Here is a 26,322-nt window from a genome sequence, read left to right as displayed (position 1 = left end):
ACTGGTTTTCGGCGGCATAGTTACTTTCAAATTCACTTCACTTCACAATAAATATTTCGCCCAACAGCCGTTCGGCTTAGTACTTTAATTCGAGCAAGGTTTTCAGTCTACTTTTAAAAAATTTCATCAGAAACGACCTACCCCCAACTGAAAGCAGGGATAAAGGCATAAGTATAAATTGGTGGTCCATAGTTCGCCACCATTATTCGTGTGTGAAGTGAATTATCGTAAAGTAAAAAAAAATGTCTGGTCGTGGCAAGGGTGGAAAAGTGAAGGGAAAGGCAAAGTCCCCATCGAATCGTGCTGGTCTTCAGTTCCCCGTCGGACGTATTCACCGTCTGCTCCGCAAAGGCAACTATGCTGAACGCGTTGGTGCCGGCGCTCCTGTTTACCTGGCTGCCGTTATGGAATACCTGGCAGCTGAAGTTCTCGAGTTAGCTGCAATGCTGCCCGTGATAACAAGAAGACTAGATTATTCCCCGTCATCTCCAGTTGGCTATTCGCAATGACGAGGAGTTGAACAAGCTGCTCTCTGGTGTCACCATAGCTCAGGGTGGCGTGTTGCCCAACATCCAGGCTGTGCTTTTGCCCAAGAAGACCGAGAAGAAGGCCTAAACGCTTAATTACGGCCCTGAATACAGAATACTTGTACATAAACACATTTATAAAACCAAACGTCCTTTTCAGGACGACCACACTTTTTCAAAAGAATATAAATTTTCAACTACAAGATTAGCACTAGTTTACATTACAATAACAAAATGTATAAACAATAAATATTAACAAGAATAAAAGCGAAAACATTTTTGTCGCTATTATGAATGATTGAAATAAAATGAAAGAAAACCACGTTGAATGTAAATTTCACTTAAAATCATTCAAGAATTTTCAATAATATACATATAGAGCTTGTGTGAAGAGTGTGATTATTGTGTGTGCATATATGTAAAAACAAAAATGTAGTTTCTAGTAGTATACCGTTTATTTCGTTTCTAAATTAAGTAAAATTCTGCTTTCTGAATTATAATAAATTATATCTAGTTTCTAAGGCTACGATCGATCATTACGGTACTATTTCAAATTTTATTCTCTTTTTTTGTTCAAGAAATTGTGGTCCTGAAAAGGACCGATTGTATAGTTGAAGTACAGGCTGTACAAAAATAATTTTAACCGCCGAAGCCGTATAGAGTGCGTCCCTGTCTCTTCAGAGCATAAACAACATCCATGGCCGTCACTGTCTTCCTTTTGGCGTGTTCGGTGTAGGTGACGGCGTCACGAATAACGTTCTCCAAGAACACTTTCAGGACTCCACGAGTTTCCTCGTAGATAAGACCAGAGATGCGCTTCACACCGCCACGACGAGCCAAACGGCGAATAGCTGGCTTTGTAATACCCTGGATGTTATCACGCAAGACTTTGCGATGACGCTTGGCGCCACCTTTTCCCAAGCCCTTGCCACCTTTACCACGACCAGTCATTTTTCAATCTTTTTCTTTTTATATTAACACACTGCACGAAAGTCACTGAAGAAACTAATTTTGTCAGATCGGTGCGCTGCTCTTTATACCGATTCAATGAGAATACGAAGAGTTCCGAGCGATATATTTTTCTCGCTCTTCCGAAACCCGATTGATCGAACTGGCATGTTGTTCTATCTCCCTCTTTTCAACCCTCGGCGTTTCTGGTATATAAAGAGGTAGCGCAACGGGCAGCACGTTTATTGTGTTTTTAGAGGCGCGAAGAGAACAGTGAATTTGGAAATTAAAATGGCTCGTACAAAGCAGACTGCTCGTAAATCGACTGGTGGCAAGGCGCCACGCAAACAACTGGCTACAAAGGCCGCACGGAAAGAGTGCTCCAGCCACCGGAGGAGTAAAGAAGCCCCATCGCTATCGTCCCGGAACTGTGGCTCTCCGTGAAATCGTCGCTACCAGAAGAGTACCGAGTTGTTGATCCGCAAGCTGCCATTCCAGCGGTTGGTGCGTGAAATAGCTCAGGACTTCAAGACAGATTTGCGCTTCCAGAGCTCGGCTGTGATGGCTTTGCAGGAAGCTAGCGAAGCCTATCTGGTTGGTCTGTTTGAAGATACCAATTTGTGCGCCATTCATGCCAAGCGCGTTACTATTATGCCCAAAGACATCCAGCTGGCTCGTCGTATCCGTGGAGAGCGCGCTTAAATTGAATAATTGTCAATTGGAAGCCCATATATTTAAAAAAAAATCGGTCCTTTTCAGGACCACAATGTTATTTTCAATGAGATTTGAGTAGTACCTATTGATATATAACCCAAAAGAATTAGTTTTTAGATTTGGAAGGCAAAGAAAATATATTTAATAAATGTATAGCAAAATATATATATGTTTTTATTTAGAGCACTCTTTACAGAATATTAATATTAGCATTTAGCTGTTTAAGTCATAAATTGGTAAATATATAAAGAAAACTTAAAATATGTCAAACAAAAAAAATTAAAATTTTATAAGAAATGATATTATTTAATATACAAATTTCTATTATGCATTTTAAAATTAACTAAGAGTTTGTATTATATTAGAAGATTATTATTTATTAAGTGAAAACTAAAGTAAAGGTTCTTTTTTGAAGGCTATTATAACTGGTAATTATAGTTCAATGTGAGACTTTCACTGGAATACATAGCCAATATAAAAAATATGAATTACTTCCAGAATGTAAAATAGAGAAGATTTATTAGAAAAAACAAAACAATTTAAAATTATATTCTTTTAGAAAAACTATATTTTTTAGTACCCAAACAGTTTCTTTATGTCAAATGAAAGCGCACATTTTATCCAGGAAAGGGTCATTTTAAAAGCTATATTTAAGTATGAGTATTATATAAAAATATAATTATTATTTGCATAACTGGTAGTTGAAAGTTCAATTTATAACATTCATTTGTATATCAACAATAATACAATCATTTTATATTTTTAACGATGTTTTAATGTAAAATATTTAAGATATTAACGTAAAACGTGCACTTTCGAGTACTCAATAAAAAGCAACCGATCTATATACGGCAATTGAAAAAAGTTTTTATTAAATTTTGAATATTTAAGAATAAAACGCAATTTAAAAAAATCAACATTATATCATTTTAAGAATGAAATAGTAAAAAATAATTACACCCTTCGAAAAAACATTTGTAACACAAATGAACTGTGCCAAACATATAGTCAAACTGCTCTCCTCCTCGATTCTCATCCGAGCAAGGGACTTTGGATGTGGGTCGCGGGCTATTTTTTGCATAAAAAAAAGTTTATTTCTGTGAATAAAAATTTAAAAATGTCCGATTCAGCAGTAGCTACATCCGCGTCTCCTGTGGCAGCTCCACCTGCACCGGTTGAGAAGAAAGTAACAGCCAAAAAGGCAACGGGCTCCGCTGCCACAAAGGCGAAGAAGACCACTGCACCACCATCGCATCCGCCAACTCAACAAATGGTAGACGCTTCAATAAAGAATTTGAAGGAGCGTGGGGGCTTGTCCCTCCTAGCAATCAAGAAGTACATTACTGCCACGTACAAATGCGATGCTCAGAAGCTGGCTCCTTTCATCAAGAAGTACCTGAAGTCTGCCGTTGCCAACGGTAAGCTGATCCAGACGAAGGGAAAGGGTGCTTCTGGTTCGTTTAAACTGTCAGCTTCTGCCAAGAAGGAGCCCAAGCCAAAGCCTTCTTCTGTTGAGAAAAAAACTAAAACCAAGAAGGTATCCACCAAGAAGACCGGAGCCACCACTAAAAAGGCCGCCGGAGCTGCCGACAAGAAGCCCAAAACTAAAAAAGCCGTGGCTACTAAGAAGACCGCTGAAAAGAAAAAGACCGAGAAGGCCAAGGCAAAGGACGCTAAGAAATCTGGTAACGTTAAGGCAAAAGCAGTAGCATCAAAGGTGAAGCCATCATCAGCCAAACCAAAGGCAGCTAAAGCCCCAAAGGCTAAACCAGCTGCATCTGCTAAGCCCAAAAAGACTGTGAAGAAAGCCGCTGCTCCTGCTACCGCAAAGAAGCCAAAAGCTAAGACCACGGCAGCAAAAAAATAAATTGTAATAATGTGCATTAAAATTGCACATGTTTGCAATCGAAATTTTAGATTTCGAAATCTAAAATTAAATTAAACAAGCCCTTTTCAGGGCTACAAGATATGTTTTAAAGAGAAAGAAATTATCAATTTTTTTCAACTTGACTTTTTTGGAGAGTATCTTAAAAACAATACTGGATTCGAAATTGCAATAGAAAATTTGAAAATTTGGTTGCATGCCTATGCAATGTACGCCTGTACATAAAAAATATCAATTATTTAATGTAATATAGAAAAACGACGCCCAGCATCATTCTACTCGTTTGTTTATGAAGGTATAACTAATAATAATAAAAATAATAAAAGTCTACTATGGTAGGTAAGGTAAGGTTAAGATGTTTATTTATTTACTAATGTGTTTCTTAAAAAATGGTGTTTCTTTAAGAATTAATAAGAAATTATTTTATTGTCTTCTATTAAAAATTTGGTGTTCTTTGATAAAATGATGTTGTGGCCCTGAAAAGGGCCTTTTTGGATCATTCTGCCCAGCAAGCGAGCAATCTACTTGGAGCTTGTATACTTAGTGACAGCCTTGGTTCCTTCACTAACGGCATGCTTGGCCAACTCTCCAGGCAGGAGAAGACGAACAGCCGTTTGGATTTCCCGACTGGTGATGGTCGAGCGCTTGTTGTAATGAGCCAGACGCGAAGCCTCAGCAGCAATACGCTCAAAGATATCGTTTACGAAGCTGTTCATTATACTCATAGCTTTAGACGAAATTCCAGTGTCAGGGTGAACCTGCTTCAGAACCTTGTAGATGTAAATAGCATAGCTTTCCTTCCTCTTGCGCTTCTTCTTCTTATCATTCTTGGTTATATTTTTCTGAGCTTTGCCAGCCTTCTTGGCTGCCTTTCCACTGGTTTTCGGCGGCATAGTTACTTTCAAATTCACTTCACTTCACAATAATATTTGCGCCCAACAGCCGTTCGGCTTAGTACTTTTATTCGAGCAAGGTTTTCAGGTCTACTTTTAAAAAATTTCATCAGAAACGACCTACCCCCAACTGAAAGCAGGGATAAAGGCATAAGTATAAATTGGTGGTCCATAGTTCGCCACCATTATTCGTGTGTGAAGTGAATTATCGTAAAGTAAAAAAAAATGTCTGGTCGTGGCAAGGGTGGAAAAGTGAAGGGAAAGGCAAAGTCCCGATCGAATCGTGCTGGTCTTCAGTTCCCCGTCGGACGTATTCACCGTCTGCTCCGCAAAGGCAACTATGCTGAACGCGTTGGTGCCGGCGCTCCTGTTTACCTGGCTGCCGTTATGGAATACCTGGCAGCTGAAGTTCTCGAGTTAGCTGGCAATGCTGCCCGTGATAACAAGAAGACTAGGATTATTCCCCGTCATCTCCAGTTGGCTATTCGCAATGACGAGGAGTTGAACAAGCTGCTCTCTGGTGTCACCATAGCTCAGGGTGGCGTGTTGCCCAACATCCAGGCTGTGCTTTTGCCCAAGAAGACCGAGAAGAAGGCCTAAACGCTTAATTACGGCCCTGAATACAGAATACTTGTACATAAACACATTTATAAACCCAAACGTCCTTTTCAGGACGACCACACTTTTTCAAAAGAATATAAATTTTCAACTACAAGATTAGCACTAGTTTACATTACAATAACAAAATGTATAAACAATATATTAACAAGAATAAAAGCGAAAACATTTTTGTCGCTATTATGAATGATTGAAATAAAATGAAAGAAAACCACGTTGAATGTAAATTTCACTTAAAATCATTCAAGAATTTTCAATAATATACATATAGAGCTTGTGTGAAGAGTGTGATTATTGTGTGTGCATATATGTAAAAACAAAAATGTAGTTTCTAGTAGTATACCGTTTATTTCGTTTCTAAATTAAGTAAAATTCTGCTTTCTGAATTATAATAAATTATATCTAGTTTCTAAGGCTACGATCGATCATTACGGTACTATTTCAAATTTTATTCTCTTTTTTTGTTCAAGAAATTGTGGTCCTGAAAAGGACCGATTGTATAGTTGAAGTACAGGCTGTACAAAAATAATTTTAACCGCCGAAGCCGTATAGAGTGCGTCCCTGTCTCTTCAGAGCATAAACAACATCCATGGCCGTCACTGTCTTCCTTTTGGCGTGTTCGGTGTAGGTGACGGCGTCACGAATAACGTTCTCCAAGAACACTTTCAGGACTCCACGAGTTTCCTCGTAGATAAGACCAGAGATGCGCTTCACACCGCCACGACGAGCCAAACGGCGAATAGCTGGCTTTGTAATACCCTGGATGTTATCACGCAAGACTTTGCGATGACGCTTGGCGCCACCTTTTCCCAAGCCCTTGCCACCTTTACCACGACCAGTCATTTTTCAATCTTTTTCTTTTTATATTAACACACTGCACGAAAGTCACTGAAGAACTAATTTTGTCAGATCGGTGCGCTGCTCTTTATACCGATTCAATGAGAATACGAAGAGTTCCGAGCGATATATTTTTCTCGCTCTTCCGAAACCCGATTGATCGAAATGGCATGTTGTTCTATCTCCCTCTTTTCAACCCTCGGCGTTTCTGGTATATAAAGAGGTAGCGCAACGGGCAGCACGTTTATTGTGTTTTTAGAGGCGCGAAGAGAACAGTGAATTTGGAAATTAAAATGGCTCGTACAAGCAGACTGCTCGTAAATCGACTGGTGGCAAGGCGCCACGCAAACAACTGGCTACAAAGGCCGCACGGAAGAGTGCTCCAGCCACCGGAGGAGTAAAGAAGCCCCATCGCTATCGTCCCGGAACTGTGGCTCTCCGTGAAATCCGTCGCTACCAGAAGAGTACCGAGTTGTTGATCCGCAAGCTGCCATTCCAGCGGTTGGTGCGTGAAATAGCTCAGGACTTCAAGACAGATTTGCGCTTCCAGAGCTCGGCTGTGATGGCTTTGCAGGAAGCTAGCGAAGCCTATCTGGTTGGTCTGTTTGAAGATACCAATTTGTGCGCCATTCATGCCAAGCGCGTTACTATTATGCCCAAAGACATCCAGCTGGCTCGTCGTATCCGTGGAGAGCGCGCTTAAATTGAATAATTGTCAATTGGAAGCCCATATATTTAAAAAAAAATCGGTCCTTTTCAGGACCACAATGTTATTTTCAATGAGATTTGAGTACCTATTGATATATAACCCAAAGAATTAGTTTTTAGATTTGGAAGGCAAAGAAAAATATATTTAATAAATGTATAGCAAAATATATATATGTTTTTATTAGAGCACTCTTTACAGAATATTAATATTAGCATTTAGCTGTTTAAGTCATAAATTGGTAAATATATAAAGAAAAACTTAAAATATGTCAAACAAAAAAAATTAAAATTTTATAAGAAATGATATTATTTAATATACAAATTTCTATTATGCATTTTAAAATTAACTAAGAGTTTGTATTATATTAGAAGATTATTATTTATTAAGTGAAAACTAAAGTAAAGGTTATTTTTTGAAGGCTATTATAACTGGTAATTATAGTTCAATGTGAGACTTTCACTGGTATACATAGCCAAATATAAAAAATATGAATTACTTCCAGAATGTAAAATAGAGAAGATTTATTAGAAAAAACAAAACAATTTAAAATTATATTCTTTTAGAAAAACTATATTTTTTAGTACCAAAACAGTTTCTTTATGTCAAATGAAAGCGCACATTTTATCCAGGAAAGGGTCATTTTAAAAGCTATATTTAAGTATGAGTATATATAAAATATAATTATTATTTGCATAACCTGGTAGTTGAAAGTTCAATTTATAACATTCATTTGTATATCAACAATAATACAATCATTTTATATTTTTAACGATGTTTTAATGTAAAATATTTAAGATATTAACGTAAACGTGCACTTTCGAGTACTCAATAAAAAGCAACCGATCTATATACGGCAATTGAAAAAAGTTTTTATTAAATTTTGAATATTTAAGAATAAAACGCAATTTAAAAAAATCAACATTATATCATTTTAAGAATGAAATAGTAAAAAATAATTACACCCTTCGAAAAAACATTTGTAACACAAATGAACTGTGCCAAACATATAGTCAAACTGCTCTCCTCCTCGATTCTCATCCGAGCAAGGGACTTTGGATGTGGGTCGCGGGCTATTTTTTGCATAAAAAAAAGTTTATTTCTGTGAATAAAAATTTAAAAATGTCCGATTCAGCAGTAGCTACATCCGCGTCTCCTGTGGCAGCTCCACCTGCACCGGTTGAGAAGAAAGTAACAGCCAAAAAGGCAACGGGCTCCGCTGCCACAAAGGCGAAGAAGACCACTGCACCACCATCGCATCCGCCAACTCAACAAATGGTAGACGCTTCAATAAAGAATTTGAAGGAGCGTGGGGGCTTGTCCCTCCTAGCAATCAAGAAGTACATTACTGCCACGTACAAATGCGATGCTCAGAAGCTGGCTCCTTTCATCAAGAAGTACCTGAAGTCTGCCGTTGCCAACGGTAAGCTGATCCAGACGAAGGGAAAGGGTGCTTCTGGTTCGTTTAAACTGTCAGCTTCTGCCAAGAAGGAGCCCAAGCCAAAGCCTTCTTCTGTTGAGAAAAAAACTAAAACCAAGAAGGTATCCACCAAGAAGACCGGAGCCACCACTAAAAAGGCCGCCGGAGCTGCCGACAAGAAGCCCAAAACTAAAAAAGCCGTGGCTACTAAGAAGACCGCTGAAAAGAAAAAGACCGAGAAGGCCAAGGCAAAGGACGCTAAGAAATCTGGTAACGTTAAGGCAAAAGCAGTAGCATCAAAGGTGAAGCCATCATCAGCCAAACCAAAGGCAGCTAAAGCCCCAAAGGCTAAACCAGCTGCATCTGCTAAGCCCAAAAAGACTGTGAAGAAAGCCGCTGCTCCTGCTACCGCAAAGAAGCCAAAAGCTAAGACCACGGCAGCAAAAAAATAAATTGTAATAATGTGCATTAAAATTGCACATGTTTGCAATCGAAATTTTAGATTTCGAAATCTAAAATTAAATTAAACAAGCCCTTTTCAGGGCTACAAGATATGTTTTAAAGAGAAAGAAATTATCAATTTTTTTCAACTTGACTTTTTTGGAGAGTATCTTAAAAACAATACTGGATTCGAAATTGCAATAGAAAATTTGAAAATTTGGTTGCATGCCTATGCAATGTACGCCTGTACATAAAAAATATCAATTATTTAATGTAATATAGAAAAACGACGCCCAGCATCATTCTACTCGTTTGTTTATGAAGGTATAACTAATAATAATAAAAATAATAAAAGTCTACTATGGTAGGTAAGGTAAGGTTAAGATGTTTATTTATTTACTAATGTGTTTCTTAAAAAATGGTGTTTCTTTAAGAATTAATAAGAAATTATTTTATTGTCTTCTATTAAAAATTTGGTGTTCTTTGATAAAATGATGTTGTGGCCCTGAAAAGGGCCTTTTTGGATCATTCTGCCCAGCAAGCGAGCAATCTACTTGGAGCTTGTATACTTAGTGACAGCCTTGGTTCCTTCACTAACGGCATGCTTGGCCAACTCTCCAGGCAGGAGAAGACGAACAGCCGTTTGGATTTCCCGACTGGTGATGGTCGAGCGCTTGTTGTAATGAGCCAGACGCGAAGCCTCAGCAGCAATACGCTCAAAGATATCGTTTACGAAGCTGTTCATTATACTCATAGCTTTAGACGAAATTCCAGTGTCAGGGTGAACCTGCTTCAGAACCTTGTAGATGTAAATAGCATAGCTTTCCTTCCTCTTGCGCTTCTTCTTCTTATCATTCTTGGTTATATTTTTCTGAGCTTTGCCAGCCTTCTTGGCTGCCTTTCCACTGGTTTTCGGCGGCATAGTTACTTTCAAATTCACTTCACTTCACAATAATATTTGCGCCCAACAGCCGTTCGGCTTAGTACTTTTATTCGAGCAAGGTTTTCAGGTCTACTTTTAAAAAATTTCATCAGAAACGACCTACCCCCAACTGAAAGCAGGGATAAAGGCATAAGTATAAATTGGTGGTCCATAGTTCGCCACCATTATTCGTGTGTGAAGTGAATTATCGTAAAGTAAAAAAAAATGTCTGGTCGTGGCAAGGGTGGAAAAGTGAAGGGAAAGGCAAAGTCCCGATCGAATCGTGCTGGTCTTCAGTTCCCCGTCGGACGTATTCACCGTCTGCTCCGCAAAGGCAACTATGCTGAACGCGTTGGTGCCGGCGCTCCTGTTTACCTGGCTGCCGTTATGGAATACCTGGCAGCTGAAGTTCTCGAGTTAGCTGGCAATGCTGCCCGTGATAACAAGAAGACTAGGATTATTCCCCGTCATCTCCAGTTGGCTATTCGCAATGACGAGGAGTTGAACAAGCTGCTCTCTGGTGTCACCATAGCTCAGGGTGGCGTGTTGCCCAACATCCAGGCTGTGCTTTTGCCCAAGAAGACCGAGAAGAAGGCCTAAACGCTTAATTACGGCCCTGAATACAGAATACTTGTACATAAACACATTTATAAACCCAAACGTCCTTTTCAGGACGACCACACTTTTTCAAAAGAATATAAATTTTCAACTACAAGATTAGCACTAGTTTACATTACAATAACAAAATGTATAAACAATATATTAACAAGAATAAAAGCGAAAACATTTTTGTCGCTATTATGAATGATTGAAATAAAATGAAAGAAAACCACGTTGAATGTAAATTTCACTTAAAATCATTCAAGAATTTTCAATAATATACATATAGAGCTTGTGTGAAGAGTGTGATTATTGTGTGTGCATATATGTAAAAACAAAAATGTAGTTTCTAGTAGTATACCGTTTATTTCGTTTCTAAATTAAGTAAAATTCTGCTTTCTGAATTATAATAAATTATATCTAGTTTCTAAGGCTACGATCGATCATTACGGTACTATTTCAAATTTTATTCTCTTTTTTTGTTCAAGAAATTGTGGTCCTGAAAAGGACCGATTGTATAGTTGAAGTACAGGCTGTACAAAAATAATTTTAACCGCCGAAGCCGTATAGAGTGCGTCCCTGTCTCTTCAGAGCATAAACAACATCCATGGCCGTCACTGTCTTCCTTTTGGCGTGTTCGGTGTAGGTGACGGCGTCACGAATAACGTTCTCCAAGAACACTTTCAGGACTCCACGAGTTTCCTCGTAGATAAGACCAGAGATGCGCTTCACACCGCCACGACGAGCCAAACGGCGAATAGCTGGCTTTGTAATACCCTGGATGTTATCACGCAAGACTTTGCGATGACGCTTGGCGCCACCTTTTCCCAAGCCCTTGCCACCTTTACCACGACCAGTCATTTTTCAATCTTTTTCTTTTTATATTAACACACTGCACGAAAGTCACTGAAGAACTAATTTTGTCAGATCGGTGCGCTGCTCTTTATACCGATTCAATGAGAATACGAAGAGTTCCGAGCGATATATTTTTCTCGCTCTTCCGAAACCCGATTGATCGAAATGGCATGTTGTTCTATCTCCCTCTTTTCAACCCTCGGCGTTTCTGGTATATAAAGAGGTAGCGCAACGGGCAGCACGTTTATTGTGTTTTTAGAGGCGCGAAGAGAACAGTGAATTTGGAAATTAAAATGGCTCGTACAAAGCAGACTGCTCGTAAATCGACTGGTGGCAAGGCGCCACGCAAACAACTGGCTACAAAGGCCGCACGGAAGAGTGCTCCAGCCACCGGAGGAGTAAAGAAGCCCCATCGCTATCGTCCCGGAACTGTGGCTCTCCGTGAAATCCGTCGCTACCAGAAGAGTACCGAGTTGTTGATCCGCAAGCTGCCATTCCAGCGGTTGGTGCGTGAAATAGCTCAGGACTTCAAGACAGATTTGCGCTTCCAGAGCTCGGCTGTGATGGCTTTGCAGGAAGCTAGCGAAGCCTATCTGGTTGGTCTGTTTGAAGATACCAATTTGTGCGCCATTCATGCCAAGCGCGTTACTATTATGCCCAAAGACATCCAGCTGGCTCGTCGTATCCGTGGAGAGCGCGCTTAAATTGAATAATTGTCAATTGGAAGCCCATATATTTAAAAAAAAATCGGTCCTTTTCAGGACCACAATGTTATTTTCAATGAGATTTGAGTACCTATTGATATATAACCCAAAAGAATTAGTTTTTAGATTTGGAAGGCAAAGAAAAATATATTTAATAAATGTATAGCAAAATATATATATGTTTTTATTTAGAGCACTCTTTACAGAATATTAATATTAGCATTTAGCTGTTTAAGTCATAAATTGGTAAATATATAAAGAAAAACTTAAAATATGTCAAACAAAAAAAATTAAAATTTTATAAGAAATGATATTATTTAATATACAAATTTCTATTATGCATTTTAAAATTAACTAAGAGTTTGTATTATATTAGAAGATTATTATTTATTAAGTGAAAACTAAAGTAAAGGTTATTTTTTGAAGGCTATTATAACTGGTAATTATAGTTCAATGTGAGACTTTCACTGGTATACATAGCCAAATATAAAAAATATGAATTACTTCCAGAATGTAAAATAGAGAAGATTTATTAGAAAAAACAAAACAATTTAAAATTATATTCTTTTAGAAAAACTATATTTTTTAGTACCAAAACAGTTTCTTTATGTCAAATGAAAGCGCACATTTTATCCAGGAAAGGGTCATTTTAAAAGCTATATTTAAGTATGAGTATTATATAAAAATATAATTATTATTTGCATAACTGGTAGTTGAAAGTTCAATTTATAACATTCATTTGTATATCAACAATAATACAATCATTTTATATTTTTAACGATGTTTTAATGTAAAATATTTAAGATATTAACGTAAACGTGCACTTTCGAGTACTCAATAAAAAGCAACCGATCTATATACGGCAATTGAAAAAAGTTTTTATTAAATTTTGAATATTTAAGAATAAAACGCAATTTAAAAAAATCAACATTATATCATTTTAAGAATGAAATAGTAAAAAATAATTACACCCTTCGAAAAAACATTTGTAACACAAATGAACTGTGCCAAACACATAGTCAAACTGCTCTCCTCCTCGATTCTCATCCGAGCAAGGGACTTTGGATGTGGGGTCGCGGGCTATTTTTTGCATAAAAAAAAGTTTATTTCTGTGAATAAAAATTTAAAAATGTCCGATTCAGCAGTAGCTACATCCGCGTCTCCTGTGGCAGCTCCACCTGCACCGGTTGAGAAGAAAGTAACAGCCAAAAAGGCAACGGGCTCCGCTGCCACAAAGGCGAAGAAGACCACTGCACCACCATCGCATCCGCCAACTCAACAAATGGTAGACGCTTCAATAAAGAATTTGAAGGAGCGTGGGGGCTCGTCCCTCCTAGCAATCAAGAAGTACATTACTGCCACGTACAAATGCGATGCTCAGAAGCTGGCTCCTTTCATCAAGAAGTACCTGAAGTCTGCCGTTGCCAACGGTAAGCTGATCCAGACGAAGGGAAAGGGTGCTTCTGGTTCGTTTAAACTGTCAGCTTCTGCCAAGAAGGAGCCCAAGCCAAAGCCTTCTTCTGTTGAGAAAAAAACTAAAACCAAGAAGGTATCCACCAAGAAGACCGGAGCCACCACTAAAAAGGCCGCCGGAGCTGCCGACAAGAAGCCCAAAACTAAAAAAGCCGTGGCTACTAAGAAGACCGCTGAAAAGAAAAAGACCGAGAAGGCCAAGGCAAAGGACGCTAAGAAATCTGGTAACGTTAAGGCAAAAGCAGTAGCATCAAAGGTGAAGCCATCATCAGCCAAACCAAAGGCAGCTAAAGCCCCAAAGGCTAAACCAGCTGCATCTGCTAAGCCCAAAAAGACTGTGAAGAAAGCCGCTGCTCCTGCTACCGCAAAGAAGCCAAAAGCTAAGACCACGGCAGCAAAAAAATAAATTGTAATAATGTGCATTAAAATTGCACATGTTTGCAATCGAAATTTTAGATTTCGAAATCTAAAATTAAATTAAACAAGCCCTTTTCAGGGCTACAAGATATGTTTTAAAGAGAAAGAAATTATCAATTTTTTTCAACTTGACTTTTTTGGAGAGTATCTTAAAAACAATACTGGATTCGAAATTGCAATAGAAAATTTGAAAATTTGGTTGCATGCCTATGCAATGTACGCCTGTACATAAAAAATATCAATTATTTAATGTAATATAGAAAAACGACGCCCAGCATCATTCTACTCGTTTGTTTATGAAGGTATAACTAATAATAATAAAAATAATAAAAGTCTACTATGGTAGGTAAGGTAAGGTTAAGATGTTTATTTATTTACTAATGTGTTTCTTAAAAAATGGTGTTTCTTTAAGAATTAATAAGAAATTATTTTATTGTCTTCTATTAAAAATTTGGTGTTCTTTGATAAAATGATGTTGTGGCCCTGAAAAGGGCCTTTTTGGATCATTCTGCCCAGCAAGCGAGCAATCTACTTGGAGCTTGTATACTTAGTGACAGCCTTGGTTCCTTCACTAACGGCATGCTTGGCCAACTCTCCAGGCAGGAGAAGACGAACAGCCGTTTGGATTTCCCGACTGGTGATGGTCGAGCGCTTGTTGTAATGAGCCAGACGCGAAGCCTCAGCAGCAATACGCTCAAAGATATCGTTTACGAAGCTGTTCATTATACTCATAGCTTTAGACGAAATTCCAGTGTCAGGGTGAACCTGCTTCAGAACCTTGTAGATGTAAATAGCATAGCTTTCCTTCCTCTTGCGCTTCTTCTTCTTATCATTCTTGGTTATATTTTTCTGAGCTTTGCCAGCCTTCTTGGCTGCCTTTCCACTGGTTTTCGGCGGCATAGTTACTTTCAAATTCACTTCACTTCACAATAATATTTGCGCCCAACAGCCGTTCGGCTTAGTACTTTTATTCGAGCAAGGTTTTCAGGTCTACTTTTAAAAAATTTCATCAGAAACGACCTACCCCCAACTGAAAGCAGGGATAAAGGCATAAGTATAAATTGGTGGTCCATAGTTCGCCACCATTATTCGTGTGTGAAGTGAATTATCGTAAAGTAAAAAAAAATGTCTGGTCGTGGCAAGGGTGGAAAAGTGAAGGGAAAGGCAAAGTCCCGATCGAATCGTGCTGGTCTTCAGTTCCCCGTCGGACGTATTCACCGTCTGCTCCGCAAAGGCAACTATGCTGAACGCGTTGGTGCCGGCGCTCCTGTTTACCTGGCTGCCGTTATGGAATACCTGGCAGCTGAAGTTCTCGAGTTAGCTGGCAATGCTGCCCGTGATAACAAGAAGACTAGGATTATTCCCCGTCATCTCCAGTTGGCTATTCGCAATGACGAGGAGTTGAACAAGCTGCTCTCTGGTGTCACCATAGCTCAGGGTGGCGTGTTGCCCAACATCCAGGCTGTGCTTTTGCCCAAGAAGACCGAGAAGAAGGCCTAAACGCTTAATTACGGCCCTGAATACAGAATACTTGTACATAAACACATTTATAAACCCAAACGTCCTTTTCAGGACGACCACACTTTTTCAAAAGAATATAAATTTTCAACTACAAGATTAGCACTAGTTTACATTACAATAACAAAATGTATAAACAATATATTAACAAGAATAAAAGCGAAAACATTTTTGTCGCTATTATGAATGATTGAAATAAAATGAAAGAAAACCACGTTGAATGTAAATTTCACTTAAAATCATTCAAGAATTTTCAATAATATACATATAGAGCTTGTGTGAAGAGTGTGATTATTGTGTGTGCATATATGTAAAAACAAAAATGTAGTTTCTAGTAGTATACCGTTTATTTCGTTTCTAAATTAAGTAAAATTCTGCTTTCTGAATTATAATAAATTATATCTAGTTTCTAAGGCTACGATCGATCATTACGGTACTATTTCAAATTTTATTCTCTTTTTTTGTTCAAGAAATTGTGGTCCTGAAAAGGACCGATTGTATAGTTGAAGTACAGGCTGTACAAAAATAATTTTAACCGCCGAAGCCGTATAGAGTGCGTCCCTGTCTCTTCAGAGCATAAACAACATCCATGGCCGTCACTGTCTTCCTTTTGGCGTGTTCGGTGTAGGTGACGGCGTCACGAATAACGTTCTCCAAGAACACTTTCAGGACTCCACGAGTTTCCTCGTAGATAAGACCAGAGATGCGCTTCACACCGCCACGACGAGCCAAACGGCGAATAGCTGGCTTTGTAATACCCTGGATGTTATCACGCAAGACTTTGCGATGACGCTTGGCGCCACCTTTTCCCAAGCCCTTGCCACCTTTACCACGACCAGTCATTTTTCAATCTTTTTCTTTTTATATTAACACACTGCACGAAAGTCACTGAAGAACTAATTTTGTCAGATCGGTGCGCTGCTCTTTATACCGATTCAATGAGAATACGAAGAGTTCCGAGCGATATATTTTTCTCGCTCTTCCGAAACCCGATTGATCGAAATGGCATGTTGTTCTATCTCCCTCTTTTCAACCCTCGGCGTTTCTGGTATATAAAGAGGTAGCGCAACGGGCAGCACGTTTATTGTGTTTTTAGAGGCGCGAAGAGAACAGTGAATTTGGAAATTAAAATGGCTCGTACAAAGCAGACTGCTCGTAAATCGACTGGTGGCAAGGCGCCACGCAAACAACTGGCTACAAAGGCCGCACGGAAGAGTGCTCCAGCCACCGGAGGAGTAAAGAAGCCCCATCGCTATCGTCCCGGAACTGTGGCTCTCCGTGAAATCCGTCGCTACCAGAAGAGTACCGAGTTGTTGATCCGCAAGCTGCCATTCCAGCGGTTGGTGCGTGAAATAGCTCAGGACTTCAAGACAGATTTGCGCTTCCAGAGCTCGGCTGTGATGGCTTTGCAGGAAGCTAGCGAAGCCTATCTGGTTGGTCTGTTTGAAGATACCAATTTGTGCGCCATTCATGCCAAGCGCGTTACTATTATGCCCAAAGACATCCAGCTGGCTCGTCGTATCCGTGGAGAGCGCGCTTAAATTGAATAATTGTCAATTGGAAGCCCATATATTTAAAAAAAAATCGGTCCTTTTCAGGACCACAATGTTATTTTCAATGAGATTTGAGTACCTATTGATATATAACCCAAAAGAATTAGTTTTTAGATTTGGAAGGCAAAGAAAAATATATTTAATAAATGTATAGCAAAATATATATATGTTTTTATTTAGAGCACTCTTTACAGAATATTAATATTAGCATTTAGCTGTTTAAGTCATAAATTGGTAAATATATAAAGAAAAACTTAAAATATGTCAAACAAAAAAAATTAAAATTTTATAAGAAATGATATTATTTAATATACAAATTTCTATTATGCATTTTAAAATTAACTAAGAGTTTGTATTATATTAGAAGATTATTATTTATTAAGTGAAAACTAAAGTAAAGGTTATTTTTTGAAGGCTATTATAACTGGTAATTATAGTTCAATGTGAGACTTTCACTGGTATACATAGCCAAATATAAAAAATATGAATTACTTCCAGAATGTAAAATAGAGAAGATTTATTAGAAAAAACAAAACAATTTAAAATTATATTCTTTTAGAAAAACTATATTTTTTAGTACCAAAACAGTTTCTTTATGTCAAATGAAAGCGCACATTTTATCCAGGAAAGGGTCATTTTAAAAGCTATATTTAAGTATGAGTATTATATAAAAATATAATTATTATTTGCATAACTGGTAGTTGAAAGTTCAATTTATAACATTCATTTGTATATCAACAATAATACAATCATTTTATATTTTTAACGATGTTTTAATGTAAAATATTTAAGATATTAACGTAAACGTGCACTTTCGAGTACTCAATAAAAAGCAACCGATCTATATACGGCAATTGAAAAAAGTTTTTATTAAATTTTGAATATTTAAGAATAAAACGCAATTTAAAAAAATCAACATTATATCATTTTAAGAATGAAATAGTAAAAAATAATTACACCCTTCGAAAAAACATTTGTAACACAAATGAACTGTGCCAAACACATAGTCAAACTGCTCTCCTCCTCGATTCTCATCCGAGCAAGGGACTTTGGATGTGGGGTCGCGGGCTATTTTTTGCATAAAAAAAAGTTTATTTCTGTGAATAAAAATTTAAAAATGTCCGATTCAGCAGTAGCTACATCCGCGTCTCCTGTGGCAGCTCCACCTGCACCGGTTGAGAAGAAAGTAACAGCCAAAAAGGCAACGGGCTCCGCTGCCACAAAGGCGAAGAAGACCACTGCACCACCATCGCATCCGCCAACTCAACAAATGGTAGACGCTTCAATAAAGAATTTGAAGGAGCGTGGGGGCTCGTCCCTCCTAGCAATCAAGAAGTACATTACTGCCACGTACAAATGCGATGCTCAGAAGCTGGCTCCTTTCATCAAGAAGTACCTGAAGTCTGCCGTTGCCAACGGTAAGCTGATCCAGACGAAGGGAAAGGGTGCTTCTGGTTCGTTTAAACTGTCAGCTTCTGCCAAGAAGGAGCCCAAGCCAAAGCCTTCTTCTGTTGAGAAAAAAACTAAAACCAAGAAGGTATCCACCAAGAAGACCGGAGCCACCACTAAAAAGGCCGCCGGAGCTGCCGACAAGAAGCCCAAAACTAAAAAAGCCGTGGCTACTAAGAAGACCGCTGAAAAGAAAAAGACCGAGAAGGCCAAGGCAAAGGACGCTAAGAAATCTGGTAACGTTAAGGCAAAAGCAGTAGCATCAAAGGTGAAGCCATCATCAGCCAAACCAAAGGCAGCTAAAGCCCCAAAGGCTAAACCAGCTGCATCTGCTAAGCCCAAAAAGACTGTGAAGAAAGCCGCTGCTCCTGCTACCGCAAAGAAGCCAAAAGCTAAGACCACGGCAGCAAAAAAATAAATTGTAATAATGTGCATTAAAATTGCACATGTTTGCAATCGAAATTTTAGATTTCGAAATCTAAAATTAAATTAAACAAGCCCTTTTCAGGGCTACAAGATATGTTTTAAAGAGAAAGAAATTATCAATTTTTTTCAACTTGACTTTTTTGGAGAGTATCTTAAAAACAATACTGGATTCGAAATTGCAATAGAAAATTTGAAAATTTGGTTGCATGCCTATGCAATGTACGCCTGTACATAAAAAATATCAATTATTTAATGTAATATAGAAAAACGACGCCCAGCATCATTCTACTCGTTTGTTTATGAAGGTATAACTAATAATAATAAAAATAATAAAAGTCTACTATGGTAGGTAAGGTAAGGTTAAGATGTTTATTTATTTACTAATGTGTTTCTTAAAAAATGGTGTTTCTTTAAGAATTAATAAGAAATTATTTTATTGTCTTCTATTAAAAATTTGGTGTTCTTTGATAAAATGATGTTGTGGCCCTGAAAAGGGCCTTTTTGGATCATTCTGCCCAGCAAGCGAGCAATCTACTTGGAGCTTGTATACTTAGTGACAGCCTTGGTTCCTTCACTAACGGCATGCTTGGCCAACTCTCCAGGCAGGAGAAGACGAACAGCCGTTTGGATTTCCCGACTGGTGATGGTCGAGCGCTTGTTGTAATGAGCCAGACGCGAAGCCTCAGCAGCAATACGCTCAAAGATATCGTTTACGAAGCTGTTCATTATACTCATAGCTTTAGACGAAATTCCAGTGTCAGGGTGAACCTGCTTCAGAACCTTGTAGATGTAAATAGCATAGCTTTCCTTCCTCTTGCGCTTCTTCTTCTTATCATTCTTGGTTATATTTTTCTGAGCTTTGCCAGCCTTCTTGGCTGCCTTTCCACTGGTTTTCGGCGGCATAGTTACTTTCAAATTCACTTCACTTCACAATAATATTTGCGCCCAACAGCCGTTCGGCTTAGTACTTTTATTCGAGCAAGGTTTTCAGGTCTACTTTTAAAAAATTTCATCAGAAACGACCTACCCCCAACTGAAAGCAGGGATAAAGGCATAAGTATAAATTGGTGGTCCATAGTTCGCCACCATTATTCGTGTGTGAAGTGAATTATCGTAAAGTAAAAAAAAATGTCTGGTCGTGGCAAGGGTGGAAAAGTGAAGGGAAAGGCAAAGTCCCGATCGAATCGTGCTGGTCTTCAGTTCCCCGTCGGACGTATTCACCGTCTGCTCCGCAAAGGCAACTATGCTGAACGCGTTGGTGCCGGCGCTCCTGTTTACCTGGCTGCCGTTATGGAATACCTGGCAGCTGAAGTTCTCGAGTTAGCTGGCAATGCTGCCCGTGATAACAAGAAGACTAGGATTATTCCCCGTCATCTCCAGTTGGCTATTCGCAATGACGAGGAGTTGAACAAGCTGCTCTCTGGTGTCACCATAGCTCAGGGTGGCGTGTTGCCCAACATCCAGGCTGTGCTTTTGCCCAAGAAGACCGAGAAGAAGGCCTAAACGCTTAATTACGGCCCTGAATACAGAATACTTGTACATAAACACATTTATAAACCCAAACGTCCTTTTCAGGACGACCACACTTTTTCAAAAGAATATAAATTTTCAACTACAAGATTAGCACTAGTTTACATTACAATAACAAAATGTATAAACAATATATTAACAAGAATAAAAGCGAAAACATTTTTGTCGCTATTATGAATGATTGAAATAAAATGAAAGAAAACCACGTTGAATGTAAATTTCACTTAAAATCATTCAAGAATTTTCAATAATATACATATAGAGCTTGTGTGAAGAGTGTGATTATTGTGTGTGCATATATGTAAAAACAAAAATGTAGTTTCTAGTAGTATACCGTTTATTTCGTTTCTAAATTAAGTAAAATTCTGCTTTCTGAATTATAATAAATTATATCTAGTTTCTAAGGCTACGATCGATCATTACGGTACTATTTCAAATTTTATTCTCTTTTTTTGTTCAAGAAATTGTGGTCCTGAAAAGGACCGATTGTATAGTTGAAGTACAGGCTGTACAAAAATAATTTTAACCGCCGAAGCCGTATAGAGTGCGTCCCTGTCTCTTCAGAGCATAAACAACATCCATGGCCGTCACTGTCTTCCTTTTGGCGTGTTCGGTGTAGGTGACGGCGTCACGAATAACGTTCTCCAAGAACACTTTCAGGACTCCACGAGTTTCCTCGTAGATAAGACCAGAGATGCGCTTCACACCGCCACGACGAGCCAAACGGCGAATAGCTGGCTTTGTAATACCCTGGATGTTATCACGCAAGACTTTGCGATGACGCTTGGCGCCACCTTTTCCCAAGCCCTTGCCACCTTTACCACGACCAGTCATTTTTCAATCTTTTTCTTTTTATATTAACACACTGCACGAAAGTCACTGAAGAACTAATTTTGTCAGATCGGTGCGCTGCTCTTTATACCGATTCAATGAGAATACGAAGAGTTCCGAGCGATATATTTTTCTCGCTCTTCCGAAACCCGATTGATCGAAATGGCATGTTGTTCTATCTCCCTCTTTTCAACCCTCGGCGTTTCTGGTATATAAAGAGGTAGCGCAACGGGCAGCACGTTTATTGTGTTTTTAGAGGCGCGAAGAGAACAGTGAATTTGGAAATTAAAATGGCTCGTACAAAGCAGACTGCTCGTAAATCGACTGGTGGCAAGGCGCCACGCAAACAACTGGCTACAAAGGCCGCACGGAAGAGTGCTCCAGCCACCGGAGGAGTAAAGAAGCCCCATCGCTATCGTCCCGGAACTGTGGCTCTCCGTGAAATCCGTCGCTACCAGAAGAGTACCGAGTTGTTGATCCGCAAGCTGCCATTCCAGCGGTTGGTGCGTGAAATAGCTCAGGACTTCAAGACAGATTTGCGCTTCCAGAGCTCGGCTGTGATGGCTTTGCAGGAAGCTAGCGAAGCCTATCTGGTTGGTCTGTTTGAAGATACCAATTTGTGCGCCATTCATGCCAAGCGCGTTACTATTATGCCCAAAGACATCCAGCTGGCTCGTCGTATCCGTGGAGAGCGCGCTTAAATTGAATAATTGTCAATTGGAAGCCCATATATTTAAAAAAAAATCGGTCCTTTTCAGGACCACAATGTTATTTTCAATGAGATTTGAGTACCTATTGATATATAACCCAAAAGAATTAGTTTTTAGATTTGGAAGGCAAAGAAAAATATATTTAATAAATGTATAGCAAAATATATATATGTTTTTATTTAGAGCACTCTTTACAGAATATTAATATTAGCATTTAGCTGTTTAAGTCATAAATTGGTAAATATATAAAGAAAAACTTAAAATATGTCAAACAAAAAAAATTAAAATTTTATAAGAAATGATATTATTTAATATACAAATTTCTATTATGCATTTTAAAATTAACTAAGAGTTTGTATTATATTAGAAGATTATTATTTATTAAGTGAAAACTAAAGTAAAGGTTATTTTTTGAAGGCTATTATAACTGGTAATTATAGTTCAATGTGAGACTTTCACTGGTATACATAGCCAAATATAAAAAATATGAATTACTTCCAGAATGTAAAATAGAGAAGATTTATTAGAAAAAACAAAACAATTTAAAATTATATTCTTTTAGAAAAACTATATTTTTTAGTACCAAAACAGTTTCTTTATGTCAAATGAAAGCGCACATTTTATCCAGGAAAGGGTCATTTTAAAAGCTATATTTAAGTATGTATATATAAAAATATAATTATTATTTGCATAACTGGTAGTTGAAAGTTCAATTTATAACATTCATTTGTATATCAACAATAATACAATCATTTTATATTTTTAACGATGTTTTAATGTAAAATATTTAAGATATTAACGTAAACGTGCACTTTCGAGTACTCAATAAAAAGCAACCGATCTATATACGGCAATTGAAAAAAGTTTTTATTAAATTTTGAATATTTAAGAATAAAACGCAATTTAAAAAAATCAACATTATATCATTTTAAGAATGAAATAGTAAAAAATAATTACACCCTTCGAAAAAACATTTGTAACACAAATGAACTGTGCCAAACACATAGTCAAACTGCTCTCCTCCTCGATTCTCATCCGAGCAAGGGACTTTGGATGTGGGGTCGCGGGCTACTTTTTTGCATAAAAAAAAGTTTATTTCTGTGAATAAAAATTTAAAAATGTCCGATTCAGCAGTAGCTACATCCGCGTCTCCTGTGGCAGCTCCACCTGCACCGGTTGAGAAGAAAGTAACAGCCAAAAAGGCAACGGGCTCCGCTGCCACAAAGGCGAAGAAGACCACTGCACCACCATCGCATCCGCCAACTCAACAAATGGTAGACGCTTCAATAAAGAATTTGAAGGAGCGTGGGGGCTCGTCCCTCCTAGCAATCAAGAAGTACATTACTGCCACGTACAAATGCGATGCTCAGAAGCTGGCTCCTTTCATCAAGAAGTACCTGAAGTCTGCCGTTGCCAACGGTAAGCTGATCCAGACGAAGGGAAAGGGTGCTTCTGGTTCGTTTAAACTGTCAGCTTCTGCCAAGAAGGAGCCCAAGCCAAAGCCTTCTTCTGTTGAGAAAAAAACTAAAACCAAGAAGGTATCCACCAAGAAGACCGGAGCCACCACTAAAAAGGCCGCCGGAGCTGCCGACAAGAAGCCCAAAACTAAAAAAGCCGTGGCTACTAAGAAGACCGCTGAAAAGAAAAAGACCGAGAAGGCCAAGGCAAAGGACGCTAAGAAATCTGGTAACGTTAAGGCAAAAGCAGTAGCATCAAAGGTGAAGCCATCATCAGCCAAACCAAAGGCAGCTAAAGCCCCAAAGGCTAAACCAGCTGCATCTGCTAAGCCCAAAAAGACTGTGAAGAAAGCCGCTGCTCCTGCTACCGCAAAGAAGCCAAAAGCTAAGACCACGGCAGCAAAAAAATAAATTGTAATAATGTGCATTAAAATTGCACATGTTTGCAATCGAAATTTTAGATTTCGAAATCTAAAATTAAATTAAACAAGCCCTTTTCAGGGCTACAAGATATGTTTTAAAGAGAAAGAAATTATCAATTTTTTTCAACTTGACTTTTTTGGAGAGTATCTTAAAAACAATACTGGATTCGAAATTGCAATAGAAAATTTGAAAATTTGGTTGCATGCCTATGCAATGTACGCCTGTACATAAAAAATATCAATTATTTAATGTAATATAGAAAAACGACGCCCAGCATCATTCTACTCGTTTGTTTATGAAGGTATAACTAATAATAATAAAAATAATAAAAGTCTACTATGGTAGGTAAGGTAAGGTTAAGATGTTTATTTATTTACTAATGTGTTTCTTAAAAAATGGTGTTTCTTTAAGAATTAATAAGAAATTATTTTATTGTCTTCTATTAAAAATTTGGTGTTCTTTGATAAAATGATGTTGTGGCCCTGAAAAGGGCCTTTTTGGATCATTCTGCCCAGCAAGCGAGCAATCTACTTGGAGCTTGTATACTTAGTGACAGCCTTGGTTCCTTCACTAACGGCATGCTTGGCCAACTCTCCAGGCAGGAGAAGACGAACAGCCGTTTGGATTTCCCGACTGGTGATGGTCGAGCGCTTGTTGTAATGAGCCAGACGCGAAGCCTCAGCAGCAATACGCTCAAAGATATCGTTTACGAAGCTGTTCATTATACTCATAGCTTTAGACGAAATTCCAGTGTCAGGGTGAACCTGCTTCAGAACCTTGTAGATGTAAATAGCATAGCTTTCCTTCCTCTTGCGCTTCTTCTTCTTATCATTCTTGGTTATATTTTTCTGAGCTTTGCCAGCCTTCTTGGCTGCCTTTCCACTGGTTTTCGGCGGCATAGTTACTTTCAAATTCACTTCACTTCACAATAATATTTGCGCCCAACAGCCGTTCGGCTTAGTACTTTTATTCGAGCAAGGTTTTCAGGTCTACTTTTAAAAAATTTCATCAGAAACGACCTACCCCCAACTGAAAGCAGGGATAAAGGCATAAGTATAAATTGGTGGTCCATAGTTCGCCACCATTATTCGTGTGTGAAGTGAATTATCGTAAAGTAAAAAAAAATGTCTGGTCGTGGCAAGGGTGGAAAAGTGAAGGGAAAGGCAAAGTCCCGATCGAATCGTGCTGGTCTTCAGTTCCCCGTCGGACGTATTCACCGTCTGCTCCGCAAAGGCAACTATGCTGAACGCGTTGGTGCCGGCGCTCCTGTTTACCTGGCTGCCGTTATGGAATACCTGGCAGCTGAAGTTCTCGAGTTAGCTGGCAATGCTGCCCGTGATAACAAGAAGACTAGGATTATTCCCCGTCATCTCCAGTTGGCTATTCGCAATGACGAGGAGTTGAACAAGCTGCTCTCTGGTGTCACCATAGCTCAGGGTGGCGTGTTGCCCAACATCCAGGCTGTGCTTTTGCCCAAGAAGACCGAGAAGAAGGCCTAAACGCTTAATTACGGCCCTGAATACAGAATACTTGTACATAAACACATTTATAAACCCAAACGTCCTTTTCAGGACGACCACACTTTTTCAAAAGAATATAAATTTTCAACTACAAGATTAGCACTAGTTTACATTACAATAACAAAATGTATAAACAATATATTAACAAGAATAAAAGCGAAAACATTTTTGTCGCTATTATGAATGATTGAAATAAAATGAAAGAAAACCACGTTGAATGTAAATTTCACTTAAAATCATTCAAGAATTTTCAATAATATACATATAGAGCTTGTGTGAAGAGTGTGATTATTGTGTGTGCATATATGTAAAAACAAAAATGTAGTTTCTAGTAGTATACCGTTTATTTCGTTTCTAAATTAAGTAAAATTCTGCTTTCTGAATTATAATAAATTATATCTAGTTTCTAAGGCTACGATCGATCATTACGGTACTATTTCAAATTTTATTCTCTTTTTTTGTTCAAGAAATTGTGGTCCTGAAAAGGACCGATTGTATAGTTGAAGTACAGGCTGTACAAAAATAATTTTAACCGCCGAAGCCGTATAGAGTGCGTCCCTGTCTCTTCAGAGCATAAACAACATCCATGGCCGTCACTGTCTTCCTTTTGGCGTGTTCGGTGTAGGTGACGGCGTCACGAATAACGTTCTCCAAGAACACTTTCAGGACTCCACGAGTTTCCTCGTAGATAAGACCAGAGATGCGCTTCACACCGCCACGACGAGCCAAACGGCGAATAGCTGGCTTTGTAATACCCTGGATGTTATCACGCAAGACTTTGCGATGACGCTTGGCGCCACCTTTTCCCAAGCCCTTGCCACCTTTACCACGACCAGTCATTTTTCAATCTTTTTCTTTTTATATTAACACACTGCACGAAAGTCACTGAAGAACTAATTTTGTCAGATCGGTGCGCTGCTCTTTATACCGATTCAATGAGAATAC

General features: G+C 38.4%; 22 protein-coding genes and 1 pseudogene across 22 annotated transcripts; 15 read left to right on the top strand and 8 right to left on the bottom strand.

Annotated features, from left to right (window-relative positions):
* Positions 1-179: 179 nt before the first annotated feature.
* LOC123258340 (histone H2A-like) lies at positions 180-670 on the top strand. The gene has a single exon (XM_044718202.1). The coding sequence runs from the start codon at positions 243-245 to the stop codon at positions 507-509; it is 267 nt and encodes an 88-aa protein (XP_044574137.1). The 5' UTR covers positions 180-242; the 3' UTR covers positions 510-670.
* A 444-nt stretch (positions 671-1,114) lies between these two features.
* Positions 1,115-6,500, bottom strand: LOC123258347. Its single transcript, XM_044718212.1, has 3 exons — positions 6,118-6,500; positions 4,644-4,950; positions 1,115-1,481 (listed from the first exon to the last, which is right to left on the bottom strand). Exons 1-3 carry the CDS (start codon positions 6,426-6,428, stop codon positions 1,167-1,169), a joined length of 933 nt encoding a protein of 310 aa, XP_044574147.1. The 5' UTR covers positions 6,429-6,500; the 3' UTR covers positions 1,115-1,166.
* LOC123258337 lies at positions 1,688-2,204 on the top strand (annotated as a pseudogene).
* Positions 4,550-5,038, bottom strand: LOC123258339 (histone H2B). Its single transcript, XM_044718201.1, has one exon. It carries the CDS (start codon positions 4,965-4,967, stop codon positions 4,596-4,598), a length of 372 nt encoding a protein of 123 aa, XP_044574136.1. The 5' UTR covers positions 4,968-5,038; the 3' UTR covers positions 4,550-4,595.
* Positions 5,119-5,638, top strand: LOC123258338 (histone H2A). The gene has a single exon (XM_044718200.1). The coding sequence runs from the start codon at positions 5,193-5,195 to the stop codon at positions 5,565-5,567; it is 375 nt and encodes a 124-aa protein (XP_044574135.1). The 5' UTR covers positions 5,119-5,192; the 3' UTR covers positions 5,568-5,638.
* Positions 6,501-6,714: 214 nt separating the features above from the next.
* Positions 6,715-7,152, top strand: LOC123258346 (histone H3-like; the record flags this gene model as incomplete). Its single annotated transcript, XM_044718211.1, has 1 exon — positions 6,715-7,152. A coding segment is annotated over one exon (411 nt), but the record flags the coding sequence as incomplete, so codon positions are not given.
* A 1,098-nt stretch (positions 7,153-8,250) lies between these two features.
* Positions 8,251-9,000, top strand: LOC123258345 (histone H1-like). Its single transcript, XM_044718210.1, has one exon. It carries the CDS (start codon positions 8,251-8,253, stop codon positions 8,998-9,000), a length of 750 nt encoding a protein of 249 aa, XP_044574145.1.
* A 493-nt stretch (positions 9,001-9,493) lies between these two features.
* On the bottom strand, positions 9,494-9,982 carry LOC123258372 (histone H2B). Its single transcript, XM_044718241.1, has one exon. The coding sequence runs from the start codon at positions 9,909-9,911 to the stop codon at positions 9,540-9,542; it is 372 nt and encodes a 123-aa protein (XP_044574176.1). The 5' UTR covers positions 9,912-9,982; the 3' UTR covers positions 9,494-9,539.
* An 80-nt stretch (positions 9,983-10,062) lies between these two features.
* Positions 10,063-10,582, top strand: LOC123258366 (histone H2A). The gene has a single exon (XM_044718233.1). The coding sequence runs from the start codon at positions 10,137-10,139 to the stop codon at positions 10,509-10,511; it is 375 nt and encodes a 124-aa protein (XP_044574168.1). The 5' UTR covers positions 10,063-10,136; the 3' UTR covers positions 10,512-10,582.
* Positions 10,583-11,008: 426 nt separating this feature from the next.
* LOC123258344 lies at positions 11,009-16,321 on the bottom strand. The gene is made up of 3 exons (XM_044718209.1): positions 16,011-16,321; positions 14,537-14,843; positions 11,009-11,375 (listed from the first exon to the last, which is right to left on the bottom strand). The coding sequence occupies exons 1-3, from the start codon at positions 16,319-16,321 to the stop codon at positions 11,061-11,063; spliced, it is 933 nt and encodes a 310-aa protein (XP_044574144.1). The 3' UTR covers positions 11,009-11,060.
* Positions 11,363-13,715, top strand: LOC6504897 (histone H3). The gene has a single exon (XM_044718225.1). The coding sequence runs from the start codon at positions 11,660-11,662 to the stop codon at positions 12,068-12,070; it is 411 nt and encodes a 136-aa protein (XP_044574160.1). The 5' UTR covers positions 11,363-11,659; the 3' UTR covers positions 12,071-13,715.
* Positions 13,200-14,038, top strand: LOC123258354 (histone H1-like). Its single transcript, XM_044718220.1, has one exon. The coding sequence runs from the start codon at positions 13,200-13,202 to the stop codon at positions 13,947-13,949; it is 750 nt and encodes a 249-aa protein (XP_044574155.1). The 3' UTR covers positions 13,950-14,038.
* LOC116654465 (histone H2B) lies at positions 14,443-14,931 on the bottom strand. The gene has a single exon (XM_001964778.4). The coding sequence runs from the start codon at positions 14,858-14,860 to the stop codon at positions 14,489-14,491; it is 372 nt and encodes a 123-aa protein (XP_001964814.3). The 5' UTR covers positions 14,861-14,931; the 3' UTR covers positions 14,443-14,488.
* On the top strand, positions 15,012-15,531 carry LOC116655986 (histone H2A). Its single transcript, XM_032454979.2, has one exon. The coding sequence runs from the start codon at positions 15,086-15,088 to the stop codon at positions 15,458-15,460; it is 375 nt and encodes a 124-aa protein (XP_032310870.1). The 5' UTR covers positions 15,012-15,085; the 3' UTR covers positions 15,461-15,531.
* Positions 16,322-16,608: 287 nt separating the features above from the next.
* Positions 16,609-18,664, top strand: LOC123258358 (histone H3). The gene has a single exon (XM_044718224.1). It carries the CDS (start codon positions 16,609-16,611, stop codon positions 17,017-17,019), a length of 411 nt encoding a protein of 136 aa, XP_044574159.1. The 3' UTR covers positions 17,020-18,664.
* On the top strand, positions 18,149-18,987 carry LOC123258353 (histone H1-like). The gene has a single exon (XM_044718219.1). It carries the CDS (start codon positions 18,149-18,151, stop codon positions 18,896-18,898), a length of 750 nt encoding a protein of 249 aa, XP_044574154.1. The 3' UTR covers positions 18,899-18,987.
* A 404-nt stretch (positions 18,988-19,391) lies between these two features.
* Positions 19,392-19,880, bottom strand: LOC123258371 (histone H2B). The gene has a single exon (XM_044718239.1). The coding sequence runs from the start codon at positions 19,807-19,809 to the stop codon at positions 19,438-19,440; it is 372 nt and encodes a 123-aa protein (XP_044574174.1). The 5' UTR covers positions 19,810-19,880; the 3' UTR covers positions 19,392-19,437.
* An 80-nt stretch (positions 19,881-19,960) lies between these two features.
* On the top strand, positions 19,961-20,480 carry LOC116655985 (histone H2A). Its single transcript, XM_032454978.2, has one exon. The coding sequence runs from the start codon at positions 20,035-20,037 to the stop codon at positions 20,407-20,409; it is 375 nt and encodes a 124-aa protein (XP_032310869.1). The 5' UTR covers positions 19,961-20,034; the 3' UTR covers positions 20,410-20,480.
* Positions 20,481-20,906: 426 nt separating this feature from the next.
* Positions 20,907-26,217, bottom strand: LOC123258343. Its single transcript, XM_044718208.1, has 3 exons — positions 25,907-26,217; positions 24,433-24,739; positions 20,907-21,273 (listed from the first exon to the last, which is right to left on the bottom strand). The coding sequence occupies exons 1-3, from the start codon at positions 26,215-26,217 to the stop codon at positions 20,959-20,961; spliced, it is 933 nt and encodes a 310-aa protein (XP_044574143.1). The 3' UTR covers positions 20,907-20,958.
* On the top strand, positions 21,472-21,995 carry LOC116655981 (histone H3). The gene has a single exon (XM_032454974.2). It carries the CDS (start codon positions 21,558-21,560, stop codon positions 21,966-21,968), a length of 411 nt encoding a protein of 136 aa, XP_032310865.1. The 5' UTR covers positions 21,472-21,557; the 3' UTR covers positions 21,969-21,995.
* Positions 23,017-23,934, top strand: LOC123258356 (histone H1-like). The gene has a single exon (XM_044718222.1). The coding sequence runs from the start codon at positions 23,096-23,098 to the stop codon at positions 23,843-23,845; it is 750 nt and encodes a 249-aa protein (XP_044574157.1). The 5' UTR covers positions 23,017-23,095; the 3' UTR covers positions 23,846-23,934.
* On the bottom strand, positions 24,339-24,827 carry LOC123258374 (histone H2B). Its single transcript, XM_044718243.1, has one exon. The coding sequence runs from the start codon at positions 24,754-24,756 to the stop codon at positions 24,385-24,387; it is 372 nt and encodes a 123-aa protein (XP_044574178.1). The 5' UTR covers positions 24,757-24,827; the 3' UTR covers positions 24,339-24,384.
* On the top strand, positions 24,908-25,427 carry LOC116655984 (histone H2A). The gene has a single exon (XM_032454977.2). The coding sequence runs from the start codon at positions 24,982-24,984 to the stop codon at positions 25,354-25,356; it is 375 nt and encodes a 124-aa protein (XP_032310868.1). The 5' UTR covers positions 24,908-24,981; the 3' UTR covers positions 25,357-25,427.
* Positions 26,218-26,322: the final 105 nt, after the last annotated feature.

This window comes from Drosophila ananassae, unplaced genomic scaffold (assembly GCF_017639315.1).
Source record: "Drosophila ananassae strain 14024-0371.13 unplaced genomic scaffold, ASM1763931v2 tig00000205, whole genome shotgun sequence".
Taxonomy (NCBI): domain Eukaryota; kingdom Metazoa; phylum Arthropoda; class Insecta; order Diptera; family Drosophilidae; genus Drosophila; species Drosophila ananassae.
The sequence above is the reverse complement of the archived record's forward strand: the minus strand, read 5'-3'. Positions and strand labels throughout refer to the sequence as shown.

Excerpts from the sequence above, each read along its gene's own strand:
- LOC123258343 (XM_044718208.1), bottom strand. The coding sequence starts at position 26,217 with ATGACTGGTCGTGGTAAAGGTGGCAAGGGCTTGGGAAAAGGTGGCGCC. Across the intron at positions 24,740-25,906 it reads CTATACGGCTTCGGCGGTTA|TGGAAAGGCAGCCAAGAAGG; the intron begins AAATTATTTTTG and ends GCCGAAAACCAG. Across the intron at positions 21,274-24,432 it reads GAGAGTTGGCCAAGCATGCC|AAAATGACTGGTCGTGGTAA; the intron begins GTTAGTGAAGGA and ends GAAAAAGATTGA.
- LOC123258345 (XM_044718210.1), top strand. The coding sequence starts at position 8,251 with ATGTCCGATTCAGCAGTAGCTACATCCGCGTCTCCTGTGGCAGCTCCA.
- LOC123258366 (XM_044718233.1), top strand. The coding sequence starts at position 10,137 with ATGTCTGGTCGTGGCAAGGGTGGAAAAGTGAAGGGAAAGGCAAAGTCC.
- LOC116655981 (XM_032454974.2), top strand. The coding sequence starts at position 21,558 with ATGGCTCGTACAAAGCAGACTGCTCGTAAATCGACTGGTGGCAAGGCG.
- LOC123258339 (XM_044718201.1), bottom strand. The coding sequence starts at position 4,967 with ATGCCGCCGAAAACCAGTGGAAAGGCAGCCAAGAAGGCTGGCAAAGCT.
- LOC116655986 (XM_032454979.2), top strand. The coding sequence starts at position 15,086 with ATGTCTGGTCGTGGCAAGGGTGGAAAAGTGAAGGGAAAGGCAAAGTCC.
- LOC123258372 (XM_044718241.1), bottom strand. The coding sequence starts at position 9,911 with ATGCCGCCGAAAACCAGTGGAAAGGCAGCCAAGAAGGCTGGCAAAGCT.
- LOC123258344 (XM_044718209.1), bottom strand. The coding sequence starts at position 16,321 with ATGACTGGTCGTGGTAAAGGTGGCAAGGGCTTGGGAAAAGGTGGCGCC. Across the intron at positions 14,844-16,010 it reads CTATACGGCTTCGGCGGTTA|TGGAAAGGCAGCCAAGAAGG; the intron begins AAATTATTTTTG and ends GCCGAAAACCAG. Across the intron at positions 11,376-14,536 it reads GAGAGTTGGCCAAGCATGCC|AAAATGACTGGTCGTGGTAA; the intron begins GTTAGTGAAGGA and ends GAAAAAGATTGA.
- LOC116654465 (XM_001964778.4), bottom strand. The coding sequence starts at position 14,860 with ATGCCGCCGAAAACCAGTGGAAAGGCAGCCAAGAAGGCTGGCAAAGCT.
- LOC123258371 (XM_044718239.1), bottom strand. The coding sequence starts at position 19,809 with ATGCCGCCGAAAACCAGTGGAAAGGCAGCCAAGAAGGCTGGCAAAGCT.
- LOC123258354 (XM_044718220.1), top strand. The coding sequence starts at position 13,200 with ATGTCCGATTCAGCAGTAGCTACATCCGCGTCTCCTGTGGCAGCTCCA.
- LOC116655985 (XM_032454978.2), top strand. The coding sequence starts at position 20,035 with ATGTCTGGTCGTGGCAAGGGTGGAAAAGTGAAGGGAAAGGCAAAGTCC.
- LOC123258358 (XM_044718224.1), top strand. The coding sequence starts at position 16,609 with ATGGCTCGTACAAAGCAGACTGCTCGTAAATCGACTGGTGGCAAGGCG.
- LOC123258340 (XM_044718202.1), top strand. The coding sequence starts at position 243 with ATGTCTGGTCGTGGCAAGGGTGGAAAAGTGAAGGGAAAGGCAAAGTCC.
- LOC123258347 (XM_044718212.1), bottom strand. The coding sequence starts at position 6,428 with ATGACTGGTCGTGGTAAAGGTGGCAAGGGCTTGGGAAAAGGTGGCGCC. Across the intron at positions 4,951-6,117 it reads CTATACGGCTTCGGCGGTTA|TGGAAAGGCAGCCAAGAAGG; the intron begins AAATTATTTTTG and ends GCCGAAAACCAG. Across the intron at positions 1,482-4,643 it reads GAGAGTTGGCCAAGCATGCC|AAAATGACTGGTCGTGGTAA; the intron begins GTTAGTGAAGGA and ends GAAAAAGATTGA.
- LOC123258353 (XM_044718219.1), top strand. The coding sequence starts at position 18,149 with ATGTCCGATTCAGCAGTAGCTACATCCGCGTCTCCTGTGGCAGCTCCA.
- LOC123258356 (XM_044718222.1), top strand. The coding sequence starts at position 23,096 with ATGTCCGATTCAGCAGTAGCTACATCCGCGTCTCCTGTGGCAGCTCCA.
- LOC123258374 (XM_044718243.1), bottom strand. The coding sequence starts at position 24,756 with ATGCCGCCGAAAACCAGTGGAAAGGCAGCCAAGAAGGCTGGCAAAGCT.
- LOC116655984 (XM_032454977.2), top strand. The coding sequence starts at position 24,982 with ATGTCTGGTCGTGGCAAGGGTGGAAAAGTGAAGGGAAAGGCAAAGTCC.
- LOC6504897 (XM_044718225.1), top strand. The coding sequence starts at position 11,660 with ATGGCTCGTACAAAGCAGACTGCTCGTAAATCGACTGGTGGCAAGGCG.
- LOC123258338 (XM_044718200.1), top strand. The coding sequence starts at position 5,193 with ATGTCTGGTCGTGGCAAGGGTGGAAAAGTGAAGGGAAAGGCAAAGTCC.